Below are 20,316 nucleotides of genomic sequence, written 5' to 3' on the forward strand. Positions count from 1 at the left end.
GCAAGGATAAAAAGGGCATGGAGTGAATGATTAAATAAAGATGCTACAGGTGATCACAGTACGATGCAAGGATAAAAAGGGCATGGAGTGAATGAATAAATAAAGATGCTACAGGTGATCACAGTACGATGCAAGGGTAAAAAGGGCATGGAGTGAATGATTAAATAAAGATTCTACAGATAATCACAGTACGATGCAAGGATAAAAAGGGCATGGAGTGAATGAATAAATAAAGATGCTACAGGTGATCACAGTATGATGCAAGGGTAAAAAGGGCATGGAGTGAATGATTAAATAAAGATGCTACAGGTGATCACAGTATGATACAAGGGTAAAAAGGGCATGGAGTGAATGAATAAATAAAGATGCTACAGGTGATCACAGTATGATACAAGGGTAAAAAGGGCATGGAGTGAATGATTAAATAAAGATGCTACAGGTGATCACAGTATGATGCGAGGGTAAAAAGGGCATGGAGTGAATGATTAAATAAAGATGCTACAGGTGATCACAGTACGATACAAGGGTAAAAAGGGCATGGAGTGAATGATTAAATAAAGATGCAACAGATGATCACAGTAAGATGCGAGGGTAAAAAGGGCATGGAGTGAATGATTAAATAAAGATGCTACAGGTGATCACAGTACGATACAAGGGTAAAAAGGGCATGGACTGAATGATTAAATAAAGATGCTACAGGTGACCACAGTACGATACAAGGGTAAAAAGGGCATGGAGTGAATGATTAAATAAAGATGCTACAGGTGATCACAGTACGATGCGAGGGTAAAAAGGGCATGGAGTGAATGATTAAATAAAGATGCTACAGGTGATCACAGTACGATGCGAGGGTAAAAAGGGCATGGAGTGAATGATTAAATAAAGATGCTACAGGTGATCACAGTACGATGCGAGGGTAAAAGGCATGGAGTGAATGATTAAATAAAGATGCTACAGGTGATCACAGTACGATGCAAGGGTAAAAAGGGCATGGAGTGAATGATTAAATAAAGATGCTACAGGTGATCACAGTACGATGCGAGGGTAAAAAGGGCATGGAGTGAATGATTAAATAAAGATGCTACAGGTGATCACAGTGCGATGCAAGGGTAAAAGGGCATGGAGTGAATGATTAAATAAAGATGCTACAGGTGATCACAGTATGATGCAAGGGTAAAAAGGGCATGGAGTGAATGATTAAATAAAGATGCTACAGGTGATCACAGTATGATGCAAGGGTAAAAAGGGCATGGAGTGAATGATTAAATACAGATGCTACAGGTGATCACAGTACGATGCGAGGATAAAAAGGGCATGGAGTGAATGATTAAATAAAGATGCTACAGGTGATCACAGTACGATACAAGGGTAAAAAGGGCATGGAGTGAATGATTAAATAACGATGATACAGGTGATCACAATACGATGCAAGGTAAAAAGGGCATGGAGTGAATGATTAAATAAAGATGCTACAGGTGATCACAGTACGATACAAGGGTAAAAAGGGCATGGAGTGAATGATTAAATAACGATGTTACAGGTGATCACAGTACGATACAAGAGTAAAAAGGGCATGGAGTGAATGATTAAATAAAGATGATACAGGTGATCACAGTACGATGCAAGGTAAAAAGGGCATGGAGTGAATGATTAAATAAAGATGCTACAGGTGATCACAGTACAATACAAGGGTAAAAAGGGCATGGAGTGAATGATTAAATAACGATGTTACAGGTGATCACAGTACGATACAAGAGTAAAAAGGGCATGGAGTGAATGATTAAATAAAGATGCTACAGATGATCACAGTATGATGCGAGGGTAAAAAGGGCATGGAGTGAATGATTAAATAACGATGCTACAGGTGATCACAGTACGATGCATAGGTAAAAAGGGCATGGAGTGAATGATTAAATAACGATGCTACAGGTGATCACAGTACGATGCATAGGTAAAAAGGGCATGGAGTGAATGATTAAATAAAGATGCTACAGGTGATCACAGTACGATGCAAGGGTAAAAAGGGCATGGAGTGAATGATTAAATAAAGATGTTACAGGTGATCACAGTACGATACAAGGGTAAAAAGGGCATGGAGTGAATGATTAAATAAAGATGCTACAGGTGATCACAGTATGATGCGAGGGTAAAAAGGGCATGGAGTGAATGATTAAATAAAGATGCTACAGATGATCACAGTACGATACAAGGGTAAAAAGGGCATGGAGTGAATGATTAAATAAAGATGCTACAGATGATCACAGTACGATGCAAGGGTAAAAAGGGCATGGAGTGAATGATTAAATAAAGATGCTACAGATGATCACAGTACGATGCGAGGGTAAAAAGGGCATGGAGTGAATGATTAAATAAAGATGCTACAGATGATCACAGTACGATACAAGGGTAAAAAGGGCATGGAGTGAATGATTAAATAAAGATGCTATAGGTGATCACAGTACGATACAAGGGTAAAAAGGGCATGGAGTGAATGATTAAATAAAGATGCTACAGGTGATCACAGTACGATGCAAGGGTAAAAAGGGCATGGAGTGAATGATTAAATAAAGATGCTACAGGTGATCATAGTACGATGCAAGGTTAAAAAGGGCATGGAGTGAATGATTAAATAAAGATGCTACAGGTGATCACAGTACGATGCAAGGGTAAAAAGGGCATGGAGTGAATGAATAAATAACGATGCTACAGGTGATCACAGTACGATACAAGGGTAAAAAGGGCATGGAGTGAATGATTAAATAACGATGCTACAGGTGATCACAGTATGATACAAGGGTAAAAAGGGCATGGAGTGAATGATTAAATAAAGATGCTACAGATGATCACAGTACGATGCAAGGATAAAAAGGGCATGGAGTGAATGATTAAATAAAGATGCTACAGATGATCACTGGAGGAGAAACATGTCTTAACACCAGATATGCATTTAAATCAAGAAATCATAGAAGTTTTGCATGGAAATGTGTGGACAAGTGTTTCTACACCCCTATGAGACTTGAACAAATGTTCCTGCAGATAAGGCATATGTTGAAGCTATAATGGCCAAGAAGGAGGTTCTTGGGGGGTATATATTTTTGGAATGTGTGGAGTTATTTTGCTACAAAAATTATTTAAATAATATGATTAGTCTTGTACTTTGAAGAAAAGTTAACCTCAGTATAGAGATGATTTTGCTGAGTTGGTGTAACATAGAACACAAGAGGACGTGCTGGAGGGACAGATTCATCACCCAGAGACTCCCTACACCATGGAACAGAATCCCAGTCCATGTGAGGCAGAGCCCCTCACTGACTCTGTTCAAGAGAAATCTTGACGAGTGGATGGGAGATCGTAGGTTTACCCCGGGTATCATCTCTGTATCACTGCTGGACAGAGGCACAGCAAACTAAAGGGTATAGTATTCTCATCCTAAGGGGTGGTGAAAGCCACACACACTCTGGCTAGGCTTATAAATGCCCTAGGGCAGATAGCCTAGTATGAACCTATGAACCTATGAACCTATTAAAGAGGTGAAGGCATTGCTAGCTTTAGTGTTGGTAGTGACTAAAAAAGATGCAACTAGAAAATGGAAAATTAAAGACAAACCATCAACAAGAGAGGTGAAAATGTGATTATAGAGATTAAAAACATGGAACTGAAAACTTTTGGAAATCAGAAACAGAAATAGTTTAAACAATGTGCTGTATGGGATTCAGTAAAAGAAACTGAGCTTGAAGATGGCATGACATGGTACAAAATGTCTAAGATGTTTATCTATTTAATAAGTAGATTGCAGTACAAAGAAAGAAGTCAGTGGTCTGGTTAATTGTTAGGTGTGCAATGAAGTGAAAATAAAACAGTGCGGTTACTAGTTTAATCCTTCATCTCAAATTAAATGGATGATAAAGCACTTAAACCACAGGTGGTCATACACATGCTCCTCACTAGGGTAACTCCATATCTGAAGTAGGAGATTCATTTGTCTGCAACCTGTGGGTTATGGATCCGATATCGGATCCGAACCAGCATGGTTTTACCAGCTATGGATCCGAGCTCCTAGCTCCTCCCCTCACCCATAATGCCCTGCTCTCCCTACATGACCTCAGATCTAGTTTGCCGCGCTGGTAACCAGGTCTTGGATTCTGAGCTCTTCAGCTAAGTGATTTTTGTATTCAAAGATAGCGTTAGATTCAATAGTTATTGTGTTTTTTGAGTGATTGTATTAGGTTCCCTTTCATAATTTGTTAGTTTTAGCTTAAAATTCTTAATTTTAAGAACTTTAGTTTACCCTCCCCTCGCTGGTCGTAGTTTCTTTGTGAGTGTATTGTGTGGGGCCTTGTGTTTGTGTACTAATTTAGTACCAGTTTCTCTGTCTTTTGTTTTTATTTTGTCAAAAAAAAAAAAAAAAAAGACTTTGTCATGTCAGAAGCCCCTAAGGCAATTTTCTCCAAATGCTCCGAGTGTGGCCATAAGCTATCGCCTGCTGATGGCCACACTCGGTGCGTTCGATACCTTGGGGTTGAACACCTCACTTCTGGATGTTCCATTTGTGCAGGGTTCAACCCCAGGGCATTGAACGAGTGGAGGTCGAAGCTGGTCCTGGCGGGACTTCTGCCCCCGGACTCGGCTTTGGCTCCCGCTCCTGTGGTGGGAACCGTGGCTTCGGTTCCCGCCTCTCCTGCTCTCCCTCCTCCACCTGGGACTCAACCTCCCGCTACTGGGTTGGAGGAGAGAGAGGCAAGAAAAAAGGACCGGAGGGAGAAGCACCACAAGCGGCGGGCCGAGACCTCCGTTTCGACCCCGCCAGCTAAGCGGGCTTCTCCTCCGGCCTCCTTGGCTACTGGCTCTTCCCCCCCTCGGCTCCGGTCTGCTTTTCACCGGGGCCTGAGGAGGAGGAGACCCGATCTCCGTCGAGGCTATCGAGGAGGCACTCAAGGCCTACCTCGGTAGCCTCTTCGAGATCTACTTATAGCCTTTCTGACGCCGATCTGGACCGGATGATGAGAAGGTTCATCCAGGCCCAGATGCAGATGGGAGTGCTCCGGCCTCCCCTCTGGGGAGCTCGACCCATTTTCAAGCCTATAGCTCCTTCTCCGACCCGCTACCGGGTTCGGGCGTTGAGCCGGGCAGCTTCGGGGGTGGGTCGGTGCCGATAGTACTAGGTACCGGATCCGACCTTGCCCTCAGTGTTTGGATCCGACCTCTTGGAGCCTGGCTCGAGCCGGATCCAGGGATTCAGTGTGCCTTGGCGCCGTCTGTGTCGGAGCACACTGGTCCCTCAGATCCGAGTGTCTCGGGGCCGGCTCCGATCCACTCTTCGGATCCGAGGGAGCCGACTTTCGGATCCTTTGGTGAGGCTGGCTCCCCTCAGCTTTTGATGTAGTGGAGAGGGCTCTGTTGAGGGCTTCTGGACCCCGGCACTTGCCCGGCCGTCCCGCTCCATCTGCACTGGGTCAGGCTTCCACCATCCGGCCACTGGGACAGCCCGCTTAAGTGCCCCAAGCTGTTCCTTTGGAACAAGACACTGCTTGCGAGGGCTCCTCGGACAGCCCCCCCGAGGAAGCCCCCCGCAAGCATACGTGTAAAAGGAGGCACATAGACTCCCCCGAGTCTTTAACTGAAGACACGGATTTGGAGGAAGGGGAAGGCTCCCCAAGATCACCCCCCGAGTATGTCTCCTTTGGAGACATCATGGAAATGCTTCACATAAGGGGAGGGTGGTCTGCCCCCAAGTCTTCCTCGGACGAGTCCGTGTTCTTGGAGGCATTCGAAGCGGGCCCTTCTACCTCTTGGGTGTCCCCTCCTGCCGACCTCCTGGTGGACCTTATTACCACCAGGGCGTGGAAGGAACTGGACACCATGGAGCCAGTCCTCAAAAGGCCAGACAGAATCCTTAGCCCCTCTGCAGACCGTGCCCATTGGAGTAAGGGGCCTCCAGTAGATGCCATGTTGACGGCAGCAGCCACCAAGAAGGAACTCGCACAGGAGAGTCCTTCAGTCCATCCTCCGAGCAAGGAGTCTCGGATGATGGACCACTTGGGGAAGCGAATGTTTAGTTCTGCGACCTTCTCAGTGAGGGCGCTCAACTACTTGGCACATGTTACCAGGATGCAGCGCGATCTTATTAAAGAATACGCTGCATCCCCCCCAGAGTCCATGTCGGAGGAGGACAAGCTTTTGCACTCCACCCGTATGGCCACTCTTCGATCTGTGACAAATACCTCTATGCGGTTGCTGTCCCATGCTACTGAGGGAGCCGCTAGAGCTGCAGGAGTAGGCCTAGTCACTAGACGCCAGGCCTGGCTCCGTCATTGTGATTTCACGGAGCCCTTCAAGGCGTCCTTCGCGAACGCCCCCTTTGATGGTTCTGCCCTTTTTGGCAAAACGGTTCGCGACACCTTGACCCAGAGCGAAAAGGACGGGAAGACGCTGTCTGCCGTCGGAATCCGCTTCTCTGTGCCCCAGAGGTTCTACTCTAGGAACCAAAAGGTTCAGAAGAAGATGTGGTTCCGGAAGTTGCAGCAATCCCAACCCGCTCCGGACAACCAGTCCTTCCGTGGCAGAGGAGGACAGGGAGGATGCTGCCCCAGAGGCAGAGGGGCTCCCAGGAACTTCGGGTCCAGAGAACCTTTCTCTGAACGGCCCGCGCAGCAGCCCTGAAGGTTTGCCCAACTGCTCCACTCTGGAGGCAGTCGGGGGGCATTTTTCAGAGCACCTAGCGGCATGGGAGTCCATAACATCAGACCGCTGGGTCCTCCGCATTATATCCAGAGGATACAAGATCCCTTTTCATCATTTTCCAAAATTAAAATCCCTCCCCGACGTTCCACCTGGTCAGCGGGAGGCCGCTTTGGCAGAAATTGGCCATCTGCTGGGGAAAAGAGCCATCCAGCCCGTCCCCCCAGACCAGATCGGATCAGGGTTCTACTCCAGGTTCTTTTTAGTGCCAAAGAAGACGGGGGACCTAAGACCAATTTTAGACCTGTCCCTGTTAAACCTGGCAGTTCCCAAACAGAAGTTCCGGATGGTCACCCTGCAATCTATCCTTCCCCATTCTGGGAAAGAACCACTGGATGTGCTCTATAGACCTCAAGGATGCGTACTACCACATACTAATGGACAGACGTTCCAGGAGGTTTCTTCACTTCCGGCTGGGAGCCAGTCACTACCAGTTCAGGGTCCTTCCCTTTGGTCTCACCACAGCCCCCAGGGTGTTCACCAAAGTATTAGCAGTGGTTGCGGCCCACCTGAGGCTTCAGGGGGTGCAGGTCTTCCCATACCTGGACGACTGGCTCCTTACCGCCCCAACAAGGCATCTACTATCATTGGCGCGAGACTCCTTTCTTCATCTAGCTCCCCGCTTGGGCATCATGATAAATGTAGCAAAATCCAACCTGGCCCCTACTCAGTTGATAGATTTTATAGGTGCCAGGTTAGACACAAGGGAGTTAAGAGCCTTCCTCACAGCCGACAGAGTTCAGAGTTTGCGACTCCAGGTGCGGGCCATCCTCCACTCCAGCTCTGTTCCGGCAGAATTGGTCCTGAGGGCTCTAGGGTCCATGGTGGCAGCAATATCTCTTCTTCCTTTCGCCAGATTCAACATGCGGGTCCTTCAGTGGACACTTCAAGTTCAGTGGTCTTACCTTGCTCTACCTCTGCATCATCCCATTGCGATCAGCAAGGCTTGCAAGTGGTCCCTCTTGTGGTGGCTCCACTCACAGGATCTCCACGGAGGCCGCCCTTTTTGTCCTTCTCCCCCTCTTGCCACGGTGACCACGGACGCCTCCCGCCTCGGGTGGGGGGGGCATTTTGCAGGCAGGACAGTCCAAGGCACGTGGAACGACTCAGAGACCTCCCTGCATATCAATGTTCTAGAGATGAGAGCAGTGCGCTTGGCGTTGCGAGCACTTCAGGCCTTTCTTCCCCTGGGAACAATTGCGATTCAGTCAGACAACATGTCGGTGGTCTGGTACATCAACAAACAGGGGGGAACCAGGTCTTATCCCTTATGTCGAGAAGCCATGAGAGTGTGGGAATGGGCGATCTCCACCAACCGCTTTCTCATCGCAATGCATATTCCGGGTTGGTCCAACATCCTGGTGGACAAACTCAGTCGCACCATTCTCTCCCCGTATGAGTGGTCTCTCAATGCTCAAGTAGCGAAACGTATCTTCGCATGGTGGGGAACTCCTTGTTGCGATCTTTTTGCGTCTCCCTTAAACACCAAGTGCGACAGTTTTTTCGCTCTAATCCCTCCTCCAGGGATTCCCGAGAGGCAGCTCTGGTGCATGCTTGGCCTCCTGGTCTTCTTTATGCTTACCCCCCTTTGCCTCTGATGCTCCAAGTTCTTCAGAAAGCCTCTCGGTTGGGGTGCAGAATGATCCTCATTGCCCCATTCTGGCCTCGACAGATCTGGTTCCCTTTCCTAAGGTCTCACTCAGTGAATCAACCTTGGATTCTAGATCCCATTCCGGATCTGATTTCGCATCCATCGAACCTACCAACTCCGAATCTGGACAACCTGAAGCTAATGGCTTGGCTGCTCCAGTTCCACTCCTAATTAGGACTCCCGGTATCTCGTCTCCCGTTAAGGCCATCTTGGTAGCGGCTCATAAGCCATCTACCAGGAAAGTTTACCGCAGTAAATGGAAACGGTTCTCCATTTGGGCGGAGCGGCAAGGTCTAGATCCCTTCACGGTTCCCCTTCCTCTGGTGCTAGACTTCCTCACTACTCTTTTTAATGATGGTGCCAGTAGTTCCACGGTCAAAGTGCAGCTTGCGGCCATTTCTCACTATCATATTGGTCATGACTCTGGACCACTTATGTCTGCCAAATTGTGTAAAGTCTTCCTTAAAGGCACCTTTCTCCGTAGGCCCCTTGTCAAGCAAGCGGTTCCTCCTTGGGATCTGTCCTTGGTTCTTCAGGCCATGACCGCTCCCCCATTCGAACCTGCGGCCACAGTAGATCTTAAATTTTTATCCCTTAAGACTGCTTTCTTAGTGGCCATTACTTCGGCCAAAAGAGTTTCGGAACTTCAAGCCTTATCTTCAAAGCCTCCTTACTTGGTTTTCCATCCGGACCGCGTATACCTCAGGACCAATCCCTCCTTTCTTCCTAAGGTGGCCTCAGAAGCAAATATTAATCAGTCCATTAACCTCCCTGTTTTCTTTCCAAAATATCAAAACAAGGGTGAATACAAGCTGCATTCCTTGGATGTTCACAGGCAGCTTCGTTTTTATCTTAACAGAACAGCTGGTCATAGGCAATTCGACCAGTTATTCATTTCCTTTGCCAAATTCAATCTGGGTAAGCCAATTTCCAAAATATCCTTGTCTCGCTGGATTTCACAGTGTATTCTTCTAGCTTATCAAGCCTCTGGGAGGCCAGCACCGGAGGGAGTCCATGCCCATTCAACTCGGTCAGTTTCTACCTCAGCGCCCTTTAAGGCTAGGATTTCTCTGGATGACATTTGTTCAGCAGCCACTTGGGCTTCATCTCATACCTTTATTTCTCATTACAAGCTGGATATCACATCTAGAGGTAGAGCATCCTTTGGCTCCGCGGTGCTCCAGAATATCCTTCCATGACGGCCGCCCAAGATTCAGGTAGCTGGGGACTCTGTCCCACAGGTTGCAGACAAATGAATCTCCTACTTCAGATTTAGAAGTTATGTACTTACCATAACGTTTCATCTGAGTAGGTGGATTAATTTGTCTGCAACCATCCCGCCCTCCTATCCCCCTGGCCTTGTCAGTTTCCTGCATATTATATGTTACCCCTTTCAGGGTATTTTGATTCAGGGCAAACTTGATCTGAGGTCATGTAGGGAGAGCAGGGCATTATGGGTGAGGGGAGGAGCTAGGAGCTCGGATCCATAGTTGGTAAAACCATGCCGGTTCGGATCCGATATCGGATCCATAACCCACAGGTTGCAGACAAATTAATCCACCTACTCAGATGGAACGTTACGGTAAGTACATAACTTCTAATTATCTTTCTCAGTTCATACCCTACTATCCCTTTTCAACCTCCACCCCTTCTATACAAAAATAACTTTTTTACAATTTCCCCTCAATTATCTTCCTGTCTTAGTCCCCACTTTAAATTTCAATTTCTTTCTAACCTTCCCATTTTATCCATGTCCTTTAAGTACTTACCCCAGCTCTCTTATAACCAGGCTCTATGTCAGAAAATATCCTAGTATTCTTACCCCACTCTCTTATAACTTCTTCTCTTGACTCTTATAACCAGGTTTTGTGTCAGTAAGTACCTTTGTATTCTTACCCCACTCTGTTATAACCAGGTCCTGTGTCAGTAAGTATGCTGGCATTCTTACCCCAGTCACTTATAACCAGGTTCTGTGTCAGTAAGTACCCTAGTATTCTTACCCGACTCTCTTATAACCAGGTTGTGTGTCAGTAAGTACCCTAGTAGTCTTCCCCAACTCTCTTATAACCAGGTTCTATGTCAGTAAGTACCCTAGTATTCTTACCCAACTCTCTTATAACCAGGTAATGTGTCAGTAAGTACCCTAGTAGTCTTCCCCAACTCTCTTATAACCAGGTTCTATGTCAGTAAGTACCCTAGTATTCTTACCCAACTCTCTTATAACCAGGTTCTGTGTCAGTAAGTACCCTAGTATTCTTACCCAACTCTCTTATAACCAGGTTCTGTGTTGGTAAGTACCCTAGTATTCTTATCCCCACTTTGTCTACAGTTGGTACATGAAAAAGTAAGAATGTTGTTATATTAGTAACACAAGCTCTTTTTACTTTGAACATATTGATTACACATATATAGCCAAAAGGCCTATAACTGCTGTAGTTGTATTGTTTATCTGGCCAGCTGTGACACTTGCTCACAATTTTATGTGAGAAAAAGTGTCAGAGAACTACGTTTTAGGATCAGAGAACATATGAAGGCAGTTAAAAAAGATGTCTGTAATGCTTTGGCAAGGCATAGTTTGGAGTGGAAGCATTTTCATAAGTTTTAGTTTAGTGGTTTTGAACAGATTAATACTGAAAGTTTTAGTTTTAGTTGCAAAAATGTCCTGGAAGCTAAAGATTTAAATGACAGATATTTTTAAGGTCAGACCATTTTCAGCAGCTAAATGAAAATATTAATCTAAAGAGTATTCTTAAGCTGAATTTGATTTAAGGATTTGTTTAAAATTTTAAATGTTATAAGATGTTATGTCTTGTGTGAAATTTTGTTGTACTGTCACTTTAAATGTAGTTACCATCTTTATGAATGGATGTGCAACTTATGTTATTACGTAAATAGAGGAGGGACTTTTGTAGTATTGAAACTAATTAGTTTGCTAGTGATTTTGTTTTCTATTGAAGTTCCATGTCCATTAAAAAGGAACAACATCACTGATATTGTGTTTTTGCAGTGCTTGCCTCATACCAGCTGTTTGCTTTTTAGCTTACCGGCAAAGTTTGTGTGTTTGTATTGTATTCATTTTGTTACATTTTCTGTACTTTTTCTAAATGTTTGCAATACTTCTTCTATACCTGTCACTTTTCTGTTTCTTTCAGGGCATGTAATACATTCAGTTCAGTGTAATTTATTCTGTTTAACAACTTGATTCTGTTCCCTAACTTATCTATCTTTACGGAATGAATATATTAGGCGAGTTTCAGTTGTTTTTCTTTTTGCTATACTTTCCACTGCATTCTAGTATTTTTCAGCATTTCGTATTTAAAAATTTAGAAGTGTAGTTGTTTAATACCTACTACCTGCTAAATATACCAAATGAAACAGCAGATTTACACTGCCATAACAATTTTTGTCTCTAGCATTATAAAGGATTTTAAATGATTAAATGCACTGCATTGGAAAGTAAGGGAGTTTATTACTTTTGAAATTTAAATCTGAAATACTCTTTTCTGTTATTGTAACAATAATTATACTAGCTTTTCATTGGTTCCTGGGTAGAGTTTTATGTCCAAGAGCACCCATGATGCCCTTAAATGAAATTGGGGCTTTACTTTATAAGGAACAGTAAGATGGCAAGTGCACCAGATGAACTCTTGAAAACTCATTTGCTGAAATAAGAAACGCAGACAACCATATGGCATTGTTAAATGTATTTAGAAGGAGCAGTGACACATAATGGCAGTATAGAGTTTTTGTGACATTCATTATTGTAATTCTTTGAAACAACAGTCCATTGTTTTACTATAGTTAGAAATTTAAAAAAAGGCTTTGTCTGAGGACACAGTAATAAAGTTACACTGTAAATTTAATGGTAAGAAAACATGTTCTTACACACTGTTTTTTTTTTCCTTTTAAGTCAACCAGGATGCAGATATTTCTGTGATCCAGAGTCTTCAGTCATCCCATGAGAAATCCCAGGATGCTGAATTTAACAAAGCTCTCTCAGATAAGATGCCAATCACAAGGGAAAACGCAATGCATTCTGAAACCAGACATAACTGCAAGGAAATTCATGATAGGTTTATAAAAAAAAAAAAACTAGAAACACATCTACAAACTCCCATGGAAATGGCATGTAGTCAGCTTAATCACAACAACGGTGTAACATTCAATATTAATGATTTAACCGATCAATTAAGTCACAGCAGGAAAAGACAAAATAATACAATGGCATTACATGAGCAGATATGCAATAAACAAAAGCTTTACAAATATGTCACATGCAACCAGAGTTTTGCAGATAGAAAGACTTTAACAGAACATATGATAATTCATACTGGTCAGAAGCCCTACAGATGTACCACGTGTGAGAAGAGTTTTACAAAGAGGAGTAATATGATAGCTCATGAAAGGACTCACAGTGGACAGAAACCCTACAAATGTAGTGTGTGTGACAAGAGGTTTGCACAGAGGAGTAATATGATATCTCATCAAAGTGCCCACAGTGGACAGAAGCCCTACCAATGCAGTGTGTGTGACAAGAGATTTGCATGGAAAAAGACTATGGTACTTCATCAGCATGTCCACACAGGACACAAACCCTACAAATGCAATATGTGTGACAAGAGTTTTGTAAAGAAGAGTCAGATGGTAAGTCATCAGAGTACCCACACAGGACAGAAAAAGTACAAATGTGCCACATGTGGTAAGGGTTTTGCGCACAAGAGTAATTTGAATAGTCATCAGAATACACACACTGGGCAGAAATCCTATAAGTGCAACATGTGTGACAAGACATTTACAATGAAGGGTAACATGGTAAAACACCAACATATACACACTGAAGAGAAGCCCTATAAATGCACCACGTGTGACAAGAGTTTTGTACAGAAGAAACAGATGGTAACTCATCAGACTATCCACACGGGACAGAAAAACTACAAATGTGCCACATGTGGTAAGGCTTTTTCGCAGAAAAGCAATATGTATACACATCAGAATATACACATGGGGCATAAACCATATAAGTGCACCATGTGTGACAAGACATTTTCACAAAAGTGTAGCATGGTAAAACACCAACATATACACACTGAAGAGAAGCCCTATAAATGCACCATGTGTGAAAAGAGTTTTGCCCAGAAAATTCAGATGGTAAATCATCAGAGTTCCCACACTGGACAGAAAAACTACAAATGTGTCACATGTGGTAAGAGCTTTAGTCACAAAAGTAATATGTATAGGCATCAGAATACACACATGGTGCTGCTAAATTAATAACTGATAAAGTTCTATCACAGGAACACAGGGCAGTGAAGGAAAAGAGAGGGCAAAAGTGAATATCATCATGGAAATATCGAATATAGAAAACTATAAAGCAGCTAAGACAAGAAGTGTCATTGTTAGAAGATTATAGAAGAGGGAATAGATCAACAAAGATACTAAGAAAGATAGATGTGATAAAAGCAATGCGCAGTATTAGAACAGACCAGGATCTACTATGCACTATTGGAGATAACAAACTAAAACTTTCAAAACAGGCGGAAAGACATAGAAGATACGAAGATAAATATAAGGGAAAGCACAAAATAAGCAATTTATTGATGACCCAAAAAAGTTTTATAAAGAATTGGGAAATAAGGTAAAAGGAATTGAAAGACCACCAAAAAAAGAGGAAGTCGATACATTTTGGAGAAGTATCTATGAAGATCCTGTGGAATATAACAAAGGTGCTAAATGGATAGAAGAAGTAAAAGAAAGAATAAGACGTTTAAAGGTACAGGATATGAAACTGGATGAAGTAACAGCCAGAGAGATTGAAACAAAGTTGAGAAAAGTCTCCAACTGGAAAACACAGGCCCAGATGCAGTACCTAGCTTTTGGCTTAAAGCATTCACTTCTTTGCACAAGGATTTAGCCATGAGTAAGAACTAGTTATATGTGCACCCCGAACACATACCGCACTGGTTAACAACAGGAAAAACAATGCTCTTACTTAAGAGTGACCCTGCAAGCTACCCTAAAATTATAGACCAATAACTTGTCTTCCAGTGATGTATAAACTATACATGGGAACTGCCGCCGACAGAATTTATAGTCATTTAGAAGAAAACTCAATTATGGCAGTAGAACAGAAGGGCAATAAAAGGAAGTCATATGGAACAAAGGACCATTTGTTGTTGAAAAAGTTAGACTGGAGAACTGTAAGAAGAGAAAGAACCTAAGTATGGCATGGATTGACTACAAAAAAACATTTGATAGTATCCCACATTCAAGGATAAAAGAATGCTTAAAAATGTATAAGATACACCCTACACTGATTGTCTATATTACAGTAACCATGAAACAGTGGCAGACCACTTTGCAATTAAGCCATGATAAAGAACAGATTATTATCCCAGGTATAAAAATTAAAAGGAGGCTATTCCAGGGTGACTCTTTGTCACCATTGCTATTCTTGCCATTAATTCATTAAGTTGTTTACTTAACAGCTTAGGCCATGGCTAAAATTTGGCTTCTAGAAAACAACAAAGTCTAATGACTTCTCACCTCCTCTTTGTCAATGATTTAAAACTATATAGCTGATCAGATGAGGAACTGAAAGCACATCTGTAGGTTGCCAAAACATTTTTAAATAATTTTGGAATGTCATTTGGTCTTGATAAATGTGCAAAAGCAACCTTTAAAAAAAGAAAACTGCAGCAGCAGGAAAACATCAGTTTGGGACAAGAATGCAATATAAAAGAACTTGAGCAAGAGGGAGTATATAAATTCTTAGGAATTGATGAAGGATCAGCAATAAAACATGAACAAATGTGAATAAATCTCAGTAAGGAGTACTTTAGAAGACTTAAATTAATCCTGAAAAAAAACATTGACATCTAGGAACAAGATCCAAGCTATAAATCAGTTTGCTCTTCCTGTCCTAACTTATAGTTCTGTAGTGATTGACTGGACCCAACAAGTGTTGGATAGACTGGATATTAAAACAAGAAGGATGCTTCATGCTTACCAAATTATTTATAAAAATCAGTGAATACCAAGATTATATATTCCCCACTCCAAAGGAGGGATGGGCCTCCTTGAAATTTATTACTTGTATAGATCTACAATCATGGGACTCCACACATATCTGCTGACCTCACAGGATCCAAATGTAGTGAAAGTTTTGAAACATGAGCAGACTAAATCTAAGATGACATCTCTGCTTAATTTAGCAGAAGCATATTGATGTCAAGCAGGATTGGAAACCAAACCAGAAGTGGATAAAAAACAGGCAGCAACTGAATGTGCCAAAAAAATAAAAGAAAGAATATAAAGTGAAAAATCAGATGAAAAGGCAAGAAATGTGGAAAAAACATAAATATAGTTGCAAGTATAGAAAACTGGAAGAGTCTTATGTTGATCAAGAATGAATGCAAAATGGTTAAGGAGAGGTGAATTCAAAGCAAGAAATGAAAGGTTAATATTAGCAGGTCAAGATGGTGGGCTTCATACATGCTGGTTTACAAAGTCCATTGAACATGTGGGAGAAACAGACATATGTAGGTTTTGTAAAACCAAATTGGAAACAGTCACACACCTTGTTGCAGATTGCAACGCACTAATGGCAGAGGGAGTGTATACTGAAAATCATAATAATGTGGTGAGGCTGTTACCATAATGTTTGCACAATCTCCAGTGTATCGAAGTTGCTGAAAAACACAGAAAACATGAGCCACAAAGAATCATAGAAAATTATGAAGTTTATATCACATGGGATCACCCAATACCAACAGTTCAAAAGATAGATGCTAGAAAACTGGATAGAGTGGTCCAAGAAAAGACAAAAGTACTATTGATCATTGAAATCACCACAACCAGTGACTACAGTGTCTTGCATACAGAGAGACACAAAGTCATAAAATAGCTGGATCTGCAGGCAGAAATGAGAGCCATGTGGAAGAAAGATACCCAGACAGTTCCAATAGTAGTAGGAGCAATGGGTTTTATAAAAAAGAACTTGCAATCATATTTAGATATGTTACCAATTCATGTAACACTATACGAATTGCAGAAGGAGTCATTACTGGGCACATTGTGGGTGCTGCAAAGAGCACTTTTGGCTGACATCAAAGAGTGAAACAATACTAATTTCATGAACTTTAAATGTACTTTGACTTAGGAATGGGGTCCATTCACGTCATGGTATTAGAAACCCAAAAGACTTGGAGAAATTAAAAATGGCAGAAACTCTATAAGCGCACCATGTGTGACGAGACTTTTACACAGGAGGGTAACTTGATAAAACACCAACATATACACACTGGAGGTGGTCCGAATGGATATATGAAAACTCATCAAGCAAAGAAAAGTAGTAGTGCTGAAATTGAATTCCTCTTCAGGTCTTGGTGAATATCTTCATGAGGTGGACCCTGGTTTTCACTAAATCTCACCAAGGTAACACTGATATATAGACTGTATTTATACAGCATATATCATAGACAGAAGTAGGTTCACAACTAAAAGAAAGATAGCTGGGTGCGCATCCAGGATAAAAAAGTGCCCAACCCTGGTAGGCGCACTGATGCTATGACTGGAAAAAATGACAGTGTAGAATACTCAAAATATGAAAACATTCCTACAATGGGGCTAGGCCAGGCCCAGGGGGAGGATGGCCCCCTGTTGTAGAAGGAAGTAGCAGTCCACAAAAATCCCAAAAACTGATAGGCCAAAGAAGAGCCATAAAAATGATAGAGTGGACTGTTGAGGATAAGAAGGAAATTATGTATTGTTACTATTATGCAAAAAGCCCAGAATTTCCAGACACAAGATATACAAAAAGATTAAAAGAGAAATTAGAAGAAAGAAAAGTACTTCCACAAGAAAAACTGTCAGAAGCTTCAAATAAAAATGTGTGCTCATTAATGCAACAGATTTGTGAAAAACAGTATATAGACCAAGAAACTTTGATCTGTTTGGAAAAAGAAGCATCTGAGGAAGTGCAAAAATATAAACAAAGCCTAGATATTTTTAAAAAGTATAAAAAAGAAATATGGACATGAGAAAGAAAGAGATTTGATATGGTGCAATATTTATGCAAACAAGAAAGCCAAATTAATCAACATAAAGACGGCAGCCGCAAAGATATTCAAACAGAAATACAGGCAAAGGCAACCAGATATGGAAAATTTCACAATAAAAAATAATATCACAAAGCAGGAATGCAGAAAAGAAGATTAGTAAAGTAGAAATTAAAAAAATAGAAGTTGAAGTAATGGAGTGCCTGTGAAGTGAAGGATTTGATGTAGAAATTCTAACATAGGTTACATCACAGCATGATGGAACGAGTCCCCAAAGTAAGGAGAAACAGGAAGATCAGGAGACATCTGAAGAAGAAATATAGGTATGGGAAAGAAAAAGAGATTCAATATGGTGCAATGTCTATGCAAAGGAGAAAGGAAAACTAATCAATACAAAAAAGTAGCACCAAAAATATTTGAAAAGAAATACAGGCAAAGGAATCCTGACATGGACAACTTTACAATACAAAAAATAAGAAGACAAAGAGGAAAAATATAAAAGGAGATTAGTAATGGAGAAGTTAAAGAAATAGAAACTGAGGTTATGGAGTACCTCTGAAGTGAAGGATTCAGTATAGAAAATGTAATACAAAAAGCACCACAACAGGATTGAGCAATGGACCTCCAAATTAAGGGGAAAACAGTGAAATGGGAAGCAATTGGTCGGGTGCCATATGAAGATATTTTGGAGCCTTCTACAGGAAACCAGTATAAACTTTCACTTGAAGCTATACAGCAAGGGAAGGAACAGGTAACTGTGGAAACTGGTGCAGTCAATGTTGAGGAGTGATAGGTTAGTGAGTTCCCATATTATAGAGCAATAGATGTCACAGGATGAAATTGAAGAGAATGTGTCACAGGAAGATGCAATAGAACTTTCTACAGAATGTCTGCAGAAAATTAAAAAAATGTGCTCACAATTTAGAAGAAAACGAGTTAAGAGAAGAGCTGCTTGACTTAATAGAGTTAGACATATTAAGATCAATGAAAGAAAATAGACTGCAAAAGGTCAATAAAACCCAAAAAGTCAGAAGTCTGATAAAGCAAATGAACAGAGTAATAAGGACTGTCCATAGAGATCCATGAGGCATCACAGAAGTAAACAGGATATACTACTGTCTACTAAATTCATAACTGATAAAAGTTCAACCACAAGAACATAGGGTAGTGATGAGGAGAAAGGGCAGGAATTGAATACCAGCATGGAGTATCAACTAGCGAAAACTATAAAGCAGCTAAGACAAAAAGTGTCACTGCTATAAGAGTATAGAAGAGAGAATAGATCAGCAAAAATGCTAAGAAAGATAGACGTGATAAAAGCAATGCACAGTATTAGGACAGATCAGGATCTATCATGCACTATTGCAAATAACAATCTAAATATCTCAGCATAGGTGAAAAGATATGCAGATAAATATAAAGGAAAAGTACAAAATATGTAATTTAGTGATGACCCAAAAAAGTTTTATAGAGAATTGGGAAACAAGGTAAAAGGAATTGAAAGACCACCAAAAAAGAAGAAACAGATACATTTTGGAGAAATATTATGAAGATCCTGTGGAATGTAACAAAGACGCTAAATGGATAGAAATAAAAGAAAGAATAAAAGGTTTAAAGGTACAGGATATGAAATTGGATGTAGTAGCAGCTAGAGAGATTGAAACAAAGTTAAGAAAAGCCTCAAACTGGAAAACCCCAGGCCCAGATGCAATACCTAACTTCTGATTAAAAGTATTAACATTTTTGCAAGAAGATTTAGCCATGATTAAGAACTATTTACAGGCATATGCCCAACAGACACCAGCCTAACAACAGGAAAAACAATGCTCCTACTTAAGAGATAACCTGCAAGCTACCCTAAAAATTAGGGTCTATATTGAATCAGCGAATGCTTAAAAAAGTGAGCGCTGATTCATCGACCCCAATTCACCAAACACTCACAATCCTGAACACTCGGAACAGGGAAAAAATCGCTGTTCTATGAAAAAAAAAAACCTTAAAACAATATTTAATGTGGGGGGCTTCACCCCCACCCCCCTACTAAAATATACCAACTCGGAGATTACACCACAGTGGAGGAAACGGCAGTCTCCCAGAACTGGCTCAGCATTTTTTTTCCCTGGGAAAAAAAAAATCTCTGTTCCGGGTTTTGGGATTGTCAGCATTCACTCATATAAGGTCGATGAATCAGCGTTCACTTTTTTAAGCTTTTGCTTGTGAGATTCAATACAAAAAAAGTAGCACCAAAGATTGCTGATTCAATATAGATCCAAAAGTTATAGACCAGTAATTTCACTTCTGACGACGTATAAACTATACAGTGAAATTGATGCTGACAGAGTCTATAGCCATTTAGAAAAAAAACTCTATTATGGTAATAGAACAAAAGGGCAATAAAAGAAAGTCATATGGAGCAAAATGGATCATTTGCTGTTAAATAAAGTCATAGTGGAGAATTGTAAAAAGCAGAACATCTAAGTATGGCATGGATTGACTACAAAAAAGCATTTGATAGTATCCCACATTCATGGATAAAAGAGTGCTTAAAAGTGTGTAAGATACACCCTAGACTGATCGACTACATTACAGTGACCATGAAACAGTGGCATACTACTTTACAGTTAAGCCATGTTAAAGGACAAATTATTATTTCAAGGATAAAATTTCAAAGGGGGATATTCCAGGGTGAGTGTCTGTCACCACTGCTATTTTGTCTTACCCTTAACCCATTAATCTGCCTACTTAACAGCTTAGGCCATGGCTATAATTTCATCTACTAGAAAACAACAAAGTGTAAAGACTTCTCATCTTCTCTTTGTTGATGATTAAAAACTGTACATCTCATCAGATGAGGAACTGAGAGCACAACTG

At 41.4% G+C, this 20,316-nt stretch overlaps 1 protein-coding gene across 1 annotated transcript in view; it reads left to right on the forward strand.

Moving 5' to 3' along the window:
* Positions 1 to 13,790, forward strand: part of LOC122798747 (zinc finger protein OZF-like) — a 70,629-nt gene extending 56,839 nt beyond the window's left edge. The window contains exon 4 of the mRNA XM_044067849.1: positions 12,300 to 13,790. Within this exon, the coding sequence (XP_043923784.1) occupies positions 12,300 to 13,660 (1,361 nt within the window). The 3' untranslated portion in view covers positions 13,661 to 13,790. The remainder of the gene's footprint in view (positions 1 to 12,299) is intronic.
* The last annotated feature ends 6,526 nt before the right edge of the window (positions 13,791 to 20,316 follow it).

This window comes from Protopterus annectens, chromosome 3.part1 (assembly GCF_019279795.1).
Source record: "Protopterus annectens isolate FY-2018-M chromosome 3.part1, PAN1.0, whole genome shotgun sequence".
Classification (NCBI taxonomy): Eukaryota; Metazoa; Chordata; order Ceratodontiformes; family Protopteridae; genus Protopterus; species Protopterus annectens.